At 54.1% G+C, this 12,005-nt stretch overlaps 1 protein-coding gene across 1 annotated transcript in view; it reads right to left on the reverse strand.

Annotated features, from left to right (window-relative positions):
- LOC140724060 (WD repeat-containing protein 26-like) overlaps positions 1-12,005 on the reverse strand; it is a 168,244-nt gene that overhangs the window by 35,850 nt on the left and 120,389 nt on the right. The window contains 1 exon segment of the mRNA XM_073038544.1: positions 4,568-4,708. Coding sequence (XP_072894645.1) covers positions 4,568-4,708 — 141 coding nt within the window.

Raw genomic sequence — 12,005 nt, forward strand, 5'->3', positions numbered from 1 at the left:
AGAATCTGATTGTGGCTCCAGATTCCAGCATCTGCAGAATCTGATTGTGGCTCCAGATTCCAGCATCTGCAGAATCTGATTGTGGCTCCAGATTCCAGCATCTGCAGAATCTGATTGTGGCTCCAGATTCCAGCATCTGCAGAATCTCGTATTTACTGATTGTGGCTCCAGATTCCAGCATCTGCAGAATCTCGTATTTACTGATTGTGGCTCCAGATTCCAGCATCTGCAGAATCTGATTGTGGCTCCAGATTCCAGTATCTGCAGAATCTGATTGTTGCTCCAGATTCCAGCATCTGCAGAATCTGATTGTGGCTCCAGATTCCAGCATCTGCAGAATCTGATTGTGGCTCCAGATTCCAGCATCTGCAGAATCTGATTGTGGCTCCAGATTCCAGCATCTGCAGAATCTGATTGTGGCTCCAGATTCCAGCATCTGCAGAATCTGATTGTGGCTCCAGATTCCAGCATCTGCAGAATCTGATTGTGGCTCCAGATTCCAGCATCTGCAGAATCTGATTGTGGCTCCAGATTCCAGCATCTGCAGAATCTGATTGTGGCTCCAGATTCCAGCATCTGCAGAATCTGATTGTGGCTCCAGATTCCAGCATCTGCAGAATCTGATTGTGGCTCCAGATTCCAGCATCTGCAGAATCTGATTGTGGCTCCAGATTCCAGCATCTGCGGAATCTGATTGTGGCTCCAGATTCCAGTATCTGCGGAATCTGATTGTGGCTCGAGATTCCAGCATCTGCAGAATCTGATTGTGGCTCCAGATTCCAGTATCTGCGGAATCTGATTGTGGCTCCAGATTCCAGCATCTGCAGAATCTGATTGTGGCTCCAGATTTCAGCATCTGCAGAATCTGATTGTGGCTCCAGATTCCAGCATCTGCAGAATCTGATTGTGGCTCCAGATTTCAGCATCTGCAGAATCTGATTGTGGCTCCAGATTCCAGCATCTGCAGAATCTGATTGTGGCTCCAGATTCCAGTATCTGCGGAATCTGATTGTGGCTCCAGATTCCAGCATCTGCAGAATCTCGTATTTACTGATTGTGGCTCCAGATTCCAGCATCTGCAGAATCTGATTGTGGCTCCAGATTTCAGCATCTGCAGAATCTGATTGTTGCTCCAGATTCCAGCATCTGCAGAATCTGATTGTGGCTCCAGATTCCAGCATCTGCAGAATCTGATTGTGGCTCCAGATTCCAGTATCTGCAGAATCTGATTGTGGCTCCAGATTCCAGCATCTGCAGAATCTGATTGTGGCTCCAGATTCCAGCATCTGCAGAATCTGATTGTGGCTCCAGATTCCAGCATCTGCAGACTCTGATTGTGGCTCCAGATTCCAGCATCTGCAGAATCTGATTGTGGCTCCAGATTCCAGCATCTGCAGAATCTGATTGTGGCTCCAGATTCCAGCATCTGCAGAATCTGATTGTGGCTCCAGATTCCAGCATCTGCAGAATCTGATTGTGGCTCCAGATTCCAGCATCTGCAGAATCTGATTGTGGCTCCAGATTCCAGCATCTGCAGAATCTGATTGTGGCTCCAGATTCCAGCATCTGCAGAATCTGATTGTGGCTCCAGATTCCAGCATCTGCGGAATCTGATTGTGGCTCCAGATTCCAGTATCTGCGGAATCTGATTGTGGCTCGAGATTCCAGCATCTGCAGAATCTGATTGTGGCTCCAGATTCCAGTATCTGCGGAATCTGATTGTGGCTCCAGATTCCAGCATCTGCAGAATCTGATTGTGGCTCCAGATTTCAGCATCTGCAGAATCTGATTGTGGCTCCAGATTCCAGCATCTGCAGAATCTGATTGTGGCTCCAGATTTCAGCATCTGCAGAATCTGATTGTGGCTCCAGATTCCAGCATCTGCAGAATCTGATTGTGGCTCCAGATTCCAGTATCTGCGGAATCTGATTGTGGCTCCAGATTCCAGCATCTGCAGAATCTCGTATTTACTGATTGTGGCTCCAGATTCCAGCATCTGCAGAATCTGATTGTGGCTCCAGATTCCAGTATCTGCAGAATCTGATTGTTGCTCCAGATTCCAGCATCTGCAGAATCTGATTGTGGCTCCAGATTCCAGCATCTGCAGAATCTGATTGTGGCTCCAGATTCCAGTATCTGCAGAATCTGATTGTGGCTCCAGATTCCAGCATCTGCAGAATCTGATTGTGGCTCCAGATTCCAGCATCTGCAGAATCTGATTGTGGCTCCAGATTCCAGCATCTGCGGAATCTGATTGTGGCTCCAGATTCCAGCATCTGCAGAATCTGATTGTGGCTCCAGATTCCAGCATCTGCAGAATCTGATTGTGGCTCCAGATTCCAGCATCTGCAGAATCTGATTGTGGCTCCAGATTCCAGCATCTGCAGAATCTGATTGTGGCTCCAGATTCCAGCATCTGCAGAATCTGATTGTGGCTCCAGATTCCAGTATCTGCGGAATCTGATTGTGGCTCCAGATTCCAGCATCTGCAGAATCTGATTGTGGCTCCAGATTTCAGCATCTGCAGAATCTGATTGTGGCTCCAGATTCCAGCATCTGCAGAATCTGATTGTGGCTCCAGATTCCAGCATCTGCAGAATCTGATTGTGGCTCCAGATTCCAGCATCTGCAGAATCTGATTGTGGCTCCAGATTCCAGCATCTGCAGAATCTGATTGTGGCTCCAGATTCCAGCATCTGCAGAATCTGATTGTGGCTCCAGATTCCAGCATCTGCAGAATCTGATTGTGGCTCCAGATTCCAGCATCTGCAGAATCTCGTATTTACTGATTGTGGCTCCAGATTCCAGCATCTGCAGAATCTCGTATTTACTGATTGTGGCTCCAGATTCCAGCATCTGCAGAATCTGATTGTGGCTCCAGATTCCAGTATCTGCAGAATCTGATTGTTGCTCCAGATTCCAGCATCTGCAGAATCTGATTGTGGCTCCAGATTCCAGCATCTGCAGAATCTGATTGTGGCTCCAGATTCCAGCATCTGCAGAATCTGATTGTGGCTCCAGATTCCAGCATCTGCAGAATCTGATTGTGGCTCCAGATTCCAGCATCTGCAGAATCTGATTGTGGCTCCAGATTCCAGCATCTGCAGACTCTGATTGTGGCTCCAGATTCCAGCATCTGCAGAATCTGATTGTGGCTCCAGATTCCAGCATCTGCAGAATCTGATTGTGGCTCCAGATTCCAGCATCTGCAGAATCTGATTGTGGCTCCAGATTCCAGCATCTGCAGAATCTGATTGTGGCTCCAGATTCCAGCATCTGCAGAATCTGATTGTGGCTCCAGATTCCAGCATCTGCAGAATCTGATTGTGGCTCCAGATTCCAGCATCTGCAGAATCTGATTGTGGCTCCAGATTCCAGCATCTGCGGAATCTGATTGTGGCTCCAGATTCCAGTATCTGCGGAATCTGATTGTGGCTCGAGATTCCAGCATCTGCAGAATCTGATTGTGGCTCCAGATTCCAGTATCTGCGGAATCTGATTGTGGCTCCAGATTCCAGCATCTGCAGAATCTGATTGTGGCTCCAGATTTCAGCATCTGCAGAATCTGATTGTGGCTCCAGATTCCAGCATCTGCAGAATCTGATTGTGGCTCCAGATTTCAGCATCTGCAGAATCTGATTGTGGCTCCAGATTCCAGCATCTGCAGAATCTGATTGTGGCTCCAGATTCCAGTATCTGCGGAATCTGATTGTGGCTCCAGATTCCAGCATCTGCAGAATCTCGTATTTACTGATTGTGGCTCCAGATTCCAGCATCTGCAGAATCTGATTGTGGCTCCAGATTTCAGCATCTGCAGAATCTGATTGTGGCTCCAGATTCCAGCATCTGCAGAATCTGATTGTGGCTCCAGATTCCAGCATCTGCAGAATCTGATTGTGGCTCCAGATTCCAGCATCTGCAGAATCTCGTATTTACTGATTGTGGCTCCAGATTCCAGCATCTGCAGAATCTGATTGTGGCTCCAGATTCCAGTATCTGCGGAATCTGATTGTGGCTCCAGATTCCAGCATCTGCAGAATCTTGTATTTACTGATTGTGGCTCCAGATTCCAGCATCTGCAGAATCTGATTGTGGCTCCAGATTCCAGCATCTGCAGAATCTGATTGTGGCTCCAGATTCCAGTATCTGCGGAATCTGATTGTGGCTCCAGATTCCAGCATCTGCAGAATCTGATTGTGGCTCCAGATTCCAGCATCTGCAGAATCTGATTGTGGCTCCAGATTCCAGCATCTGCAGAATCTGATTGTGGCTCCAGATTCCAGCATCTGCAGAATCTCGTATTTACTGATTGTGGCTCCAGATTCCAGCATCTGCAGAATCTGATTGTGGCTCCAGATTCCAGCATCTGCAGAATATGATTGTGGCTCCAGATTCCAGCATCTGCAGAATCTGATTGTGGCTCCAGATTCCAGCATCTGCAGACTCTTGTGAATCTGTATAGGGTTGCTGGCCACTGACAACTAGAACCAGGGCTGATCACACTGGTGACTAGATAGCTGGGGATTAGATGGTGGAGGTCCAGGACAACCCACCACATACAACGTACCTGCACGTGCCACAGCCAGAGTTCGGAACAATCATCGGGGCCACAGGCGATCAAGTAAGTGTCATCTGGACTCCACACCAGGTACGACACCCCGTAAGTGTGGCCTTCTAAAGTCTTCAGTAATTTCAGCTGGTGCGTGTCCTGAAAGACGAGTGGTAGAATAAATGGTGAGTTGGTTTATTTCAAGGGGAATAGAATACAAAAGGAAGGAGATAACGTTGAGTCTTTATAAGACACTAGTTAGGTAGTGTAGCGATGTGCTACACACAGCGCTGAAATAACGACACGCAGTCGGTAAGTCGTTTCGAGACTAGTTTATTCAAACTTCGCGGCGCTGGCATTTAATCCCTAGCGCCCACCCTCTCCGGGTGGAAATGACGTCAGAGGTGCATTACCAAAGTCTCCCCCCCGCGCGCGGGCTATTTGTGAGCCGGTTCGCCTGCGCAGAAAGTGGGTCGCCACAGTAGCATTATTTAACAGTATTGTCAACAGTTTTGGGCCCCATATCTCAGAAAGGATAAGTTGTCTTTGGAGAGAGTTCAGAGGAGGGTCATGAGGATGATTCCAGGAATGAAAGGGTTATTATCCGAGGAACGTTTGGCAGTTCTGGGCCTGTACTCACTGGAATTTAGGAGATTGCGGGGTCATCTCATTGAAACCTACTGAATATTGAAAGGAATATGGATGTGGAGAGGATGTTTCCTATGGTGGGGGTAGCCAGAACTAAAAAATGGCTCAAAATTGAGGGGCAATCTTTTAGGACAGAGGTAAAGAGAATTATTTTTAGACAGAGAGTAGTGAATCTGGAATGCTCTGCCTCCGGCTGTGCTGGAGGCCAAGTCCGTGGGTATACTTAAGGCGCAGGTTGATGGTTTCCTGATCGGTCAGGGCATCAAAGGACAAGGCGAGAAGGCAGGTGTATGGGGATGAGTGGGATCCGGGATCAGCCATGATGGGCTGAATAGCCAGGTTCTGCTCCTAGGTCCTATGGTTTTATGGGCCTGAACTGATCGGCAGGCCACGTGCAGTAACACAGAAGCAGGGAGAAACCCAGCAGATCGTTTATCGCCGTTCATCAGAACGCGAGAGTAAAGGGACCGAAATGATTGTTACTCCGGACCCAGGGCAGCATAAAGAACAGTGTGCCGGACAGAGACGTGAAGTGTTGCCAGCCCCAGGCGATGCGTGCGTTGGAGAGCGGAGGTTGCTGCTTGGGGGATGTGCCGCAGTGTGTGGATGCTGTGTAACCTCTCCCCATGAAGCGGAGAGTGGGACAAACGGTCTGCCAGCAGGGTGGATGGGATGCTTCACGATATCGAGACGTTGCTGTATAAAAACCCTCGATGGTGCTGGTGACAGAGGGGGAAGCTGTGCAGGCAGGCATTTCAGCCTGTTTAATTGTTCCAGAGAGGGACAAACAGACAGAATGTAAAACTGCCTCTCCAATCTGACTGCTGCTCAGGACAGGGGGGGGGGGGGGGTGTGGACATACAGAGCAAAAACTCAAGCTTCAGCTTCATGTTAAAGATTCGCAAGATGTAAGAGAATTGAGAAACAGAGTGATCGAGTGGCTGGCCAGAGTGGAATTTTACAGAGAATGCGATGCCATCTGTGGTGAAGGATTGAAAAGTGCAGGAGAAATACAGAGTCCCCTCACACACTCCCGGGGTCAGACACAGAGTGAATCTCCCTCCACACCGTCCCATCGCACACTCCCGGGGTCAGACACAGAGAGACCCTCCCTCCACACCGTCCCCTCACACACTCCCAGGGGTCAGACACAGAGTGAATCTCCCTCCACACCGTCCCATCGCACACTCCCGGGGTCAGACTCAGAGCGACCCTCCCTCCACACCGTCCCATCACACACTCCCTGGGTCAGACACAGAGTGACCCTCCCTCCACACCGTCCCATCACACACTCCCGGGGTCAGACACAGAGTGAATCTCCCTCCACACCGTCCCATCGCACACTCCCGGGGTCAGACACAGAGTGAATCTCCCTCCACACCGTCCCATCGCACACTCCCGGGGTCAGACACAGAGTGAATCTCCCTCCACACCGTCCCATCACACACTCCCTGGGTCAGACACAGAGTGACCCTCCCTCCACACCGTCCCATCACACACTCCCGGGGTCAGACACAGAGTGAATCACCCTCCACACCGTCTATTCACACACTCCCGGGGTCAGGCACAGAGTGAATCTCCCTCCACACCGTCCCATCACACACTCCCGGGGTCAGACACAGAGTGAATCTCCCTCCACACCGTCCCATCACACACTCCCTGGGTCAGACACAGAGTGAATCACCCTCCACACCGTCCCATCACACACTCCCGGGGTCAGACACAGAGTGAATCTCCCTCCACACCGTCCCATCACACACTCCCGGGGTCAGACACAGAGTGACCCTCCCTCCACACCGTCCCATTACACACTCCCTGGGTCAGACACAGAGTGAATCTCCCTCCACACCGTCCCATCACACACTCCCGGGGTCAGACACAGAGTGAATCTCCCTCCACACCGTCCCATCACACACTCCCGGAGTCGGACACAGAGTGACCCTCCCTCCACACCGTCCCATCTCACACTCCCGGAGCCAGACACAGAGAGACCCTCCCTCCACACCATCCCCTCACACACTCCCGGGGTCAGACTCAGAGTGACCCTCCCTCCACACAGTCCCATCACACACACCCTGGGTCAGACACAGAGTGACCCTCCCTCCACACCGTCCCATCACACACTCCCGGGGTCAGACACAGAGTGAATCTCCCTCCACACCGTCCCATCGCACACTCCCGGGGTCAGACACAGAGTGAATCTCCCTCCACACCGTCCCATCACACACTCCCGGGGTCAGACACAGAGTGAATCTCCCTCCACACAGTCCCATCACACACTCCCTGGGTCAGACACAGAGTGAATCTCCCTCCACACCGTCTCATCACACACTCCCGGGGTCAGACACAGAGTGAATCTCCCTCCACACAGTCCCATCACACACTGCCGGGGTCAGACACAGAGTGAATCTCCCTCCACACCGTCCCATCGCACACTCCCGGGGTCAGACACAGAGTGAATCTCCCTCCACACCGTCCCCTCACACACTCCCGGGGTCAGACACAGAGTGACCCTCCCTCCACACCGTCCCATCACACAGTCCCGGGGTCAGACACAGAGTGACCCTCCCTCCACACCGTCCCCTCACACACTCCCGGGGTCAGACACAGAGTGAATCTCCCTCCACACCGTCACATCACACACTCCCGGGGTCAGACACAGAGTGAATCACCCTCCACACCGTCACATCACACACTCCCGGGGTCAGACACAGAGTGAATCTCCCTCCACACCATCCCATCACACACTCCCGGGGTCAGACACAGAGTGAAGCTCCCTCCACACTGTCCCCTCACACACTCCCGGGGTCAGACACAGAGTGAATATCCCTCCACACCGTCACATCACACACTCCCTGGGTCAGACACAGAGTGACCCTCCCTCCACACCGTCCCATCACACACTCCCGGGGTCAGACACACAGAGTGACCCTCCCTCCACACCGTCCCATCACACACTCCCGGGGTCAGACACAGAGTGAATCTCCTTCCACACCGTCCCATCACACACTCCCGGGGTCAGACACAGAGTGAATCTCCCTCCACATCGTCCCATCACACACTCCCGGGGTCAGACACAGAGTGAATCTCCCTCCACACCGTCCCATCACACACTCCCTGGGTCAGACACAGAGTGACCCTCCCTCCACACCGTCCCATCACACACTCCCGGGGTCAGACACAGAGTGAATCTCCCTCCACACCGACCCATCACACACTCCCGGGGTCAGACACAGAGTGAATCACCCCTCCACACCGTCTATTCACACACTCCCGGGGTCAGGCACAGAGTGAATCTCCATCCACACCGTCCCATCACACACTCCCGGGGTCAGACACAGAGTGAATCTCCCTCCACACCGTCCCATCACACACTCCCGGGGTCAGACACAGAGTGAATCTCCCTCCACACAGTCCCATCACACACTCCCTGGGTCAGACACAGAGTGAATCTCCCTCCACACCGTCCCATCACACACTCCCGGGGTCAGACACAGAGTGAATCTCCCTCCACACCGTCCCATCACACACTGCCGGGGTCAGACACAGAGTGAATCTCCCTCCACACCGACCCATCACACACTCCCGGGGTCAGACACAGAGTGAATCACCCTCCACACCGTCTATTCACACACTCCCGGGGTCAGACACAGAGTGATCCTCCCTCCACACCGTCCCCTCACACACTCCCTGGGTCAGACACAGAGTGAATCACCCTCCACACCGTCCCATCACACACTCCCGGGGTCAGACACAGAGTGAATCTCCCTCCACACCGTCCCATCACACACTCCCGGGGTCAGACACAGAGTGAATCTCCCTCCACACCGTCCCATCACACACTCCGGGGTCAGACACAGAGTGAAGCTCCCTCCACACTGTCCCCTCACACACTCCCGGGGTCAGACTCAGAGTGACCCTCCCTCCACACCGTCCCATCACACACTCCCTGGGTCAGACACAGAGTGACCCTCCCTCCACACCGTCCCATCACACACTCCCGGGGTCAGACACAGAGTGAATCTCCCTCCACACCGTCCCATCGCACACTCCCGGGGTCAGACACAGAGTGAATCTCCCTCCACACCGTCCCATCACACACTCCCGGGGTCAGACACAGAGTGAATCTCCTTCCACACCGTCCCATCACACACTCCCGGGGTCAGACACAGAGTGAATCTCCTTCCACACCGTCCCATCACACACTCCCGGGGTCAGACACAGAGTGAATCTCCCTCCACATCGTCCCATCACACACTCCCGGGGTCAGACACAGAGTGAATCTCCCTCCACACCGTCCCATCACACACTCCCTGGGTCAGACACAGAGTGACGCTCCTTCCACACCGTCCCATCACACACTCCCGGGGTCAGACACAGAGTGAATCTCCCTCCACACCGACCCATCACACACTCCCGGGGTCAGACACAGAGTGAATCACCCTCCACACCGTCTATTCACACACTCCCGGGGTCAGGCACAGAGTGAATCTCCCTCCACACCGTCCCATCACACACTCCCGGGGTCAGACACAGAGTGAATCTCCCTCCACACAGTCCCATCACACACTCCCTGGGTCAGACACAGAGTGAATCTCCCTCCACACCGTCCCATCACACACTCCCGGGGTCAGACTCAGAGTGAATCTCCCTCCACACCGTCCCATCACACACTGCCGGGGTCAGACACAGAGTGAATCTCCCTCCACACCGACCCATCACACACTCCCGGGGTCAGACACAGAGTGAATCACCCTCCACACCGTCCCATCACACACTCCCGGGGTCAGACACAGAGTGATCCTCCCTCCACACCGTCCCCTCACACACTCCCTGGGTCAGACACAGAGTGAATCACCCTCCACACCGTCCCATCACACACTCCCGGGGTCAGACACAGAGTGAATCTCCCTCCACACCGTCCCATCACACACTCCCGGGGTCAGACACAGAGTGAATCTCCCTCCACACCGTCCCATCGCACACTCCCGGGGTCAGACTCAGAGTGACCCTCCCTCCACACCGTCCCATCACACACTCCCTGGGTCAGACACAGAGTGACCCTCCCTCCACACCGTCCCATCACACACTCCCGGGGTCAGACACAGAGTGAATCTCCCTCCACACCGTCCCATCGCACACTCCCGGGGTCAGACACAGAGTGAATCTCCCTCCACACCGTCCCATCACACACTCCCGGGGTCAGACACAGAGTGACCCTCCCTCCACACCGTCCCATCACACACTCCCGGGGTCAGACACAGAGTGACCCTCCCTCCACACCGTCCCATCACACACTCCCGGGGTCAGACACAGAGAGACCCTCCCTCCACACCGTCCCATCACACACTCCCTGGGTCAGACACAGAGTGAAGCTCCCTCCACACCGTCCCATCACACACTCCCTGGGTCAGACACAGAGTGAATCTCCCTCCACACCGTCCCATCACACACTCCCGGGGTCAGACACAGAGTGACCCTCCCTCCACACCGTCCCATCACACACTCCCGGGGTCAGACACAGAGTGAATCTCCCTCCACACCGTCTGATCACACACTCCCGGTGTCAGACACAGAGTGAATCTCCCTCCACACCGTCCCATCACACACTCCCTGGGTCAGACACAGAGTGACCCTCCCTCCACACCGTCCCATCACACACTCCCGGGGTCAGACACAGAGTGAATCACCCTCCACACCGTCTATTCACACACTCCCGGGGTCAGGCACAGAGTGAATCTCCCTCCACACCGTCCCATCACACACTCCCGGGGTCAGACACAGAGTGAATCTCCCTCCACACCGTCCCATCACACACTCCCTGGGTCAGACACAGAGTGAATCACCCTCCACACCGTCCCATCACACACTCCCGGGGTCAGACACAGAGTGAATCTCCCTCCACACCGTCCCATCACGCACTCCCGGGGTCAGACACAGAGTGACCCTCCCTCCACACCGTCCCATTACACACTCCCTGGGTCAGACACAGAGTGAATCTCCCTCCACACCGTCCCATCACACACTCCCGGGGTCAGACACAGAGTGAATCTCCCTCCACACCGTCCCATCACACACTCCCGGAGTCGGACACAGAGTGACCCTCCCTCCACACCGTCCCATCTCACACTCCCGGAGCCAGACACAGAGAGGCCCTCCCTCCACACCGTCCCCTCACACACTCCCGGGGTCAGACTCAGAGTGACCCTCCCTCCACACAGTCCCATCACACACTCCCTGGGTCAGACACAGAGTGACCCTCCCTCCACACCGTCCCATCACACACTCCCGGGGTCAGACACAGAGTGAATCTCCCTCCACACCGTCCCATCGCACACTCCCGGGGTCAGACACAGAGTGAATCTCCCTCCACACCGTCCCATCACACACTCCCGGGGTCAGACACAGAGTGAATCTCCCTCCACACAGTCCCATCACACACTCCCTGGGTCAGACACAGAGTGAATCTCCCTCCACACCGTCTCATCACACACTCCCGGGGTCAGACACAGAGTGAATCTCCCTCCACACCGTCCCATCACACACTCCCGGGGTCAGACACAGAGTGAAGCTCCCTCCACACTGTCCCCTCACACACTCCCGGGGTCAGACACAGAGTGAATATCCCTCCACACCGTCACATCACACACTCCCTGGGTCAGACACAGAGTGACCCTCCCTCCACACCGTCCCATCACACACTCCCGGGGTCAGACACACAGAGTGACCCTCCCTCCACACCGTCCCATCACACACTCCCGGGGTCAGACACAGAGTGAATCTCCTTCCACACCGTCCCATCACACAC

Source organism: Hemitrygon akajei, unplaced genomic scaffold, assembly GCF_048418815.1.
Source record: "Hemitrygon akajei unplaced genomic scaffold, sHemAka1.3 Scf000156, whole genome shotgun sequence".
NCBI lineage: Eukaryota > Metazoa > Chordata > Chondrichthyes > Myliobatiformes > Dasyatidae > Hemitrygon > Hemitrygon akajei.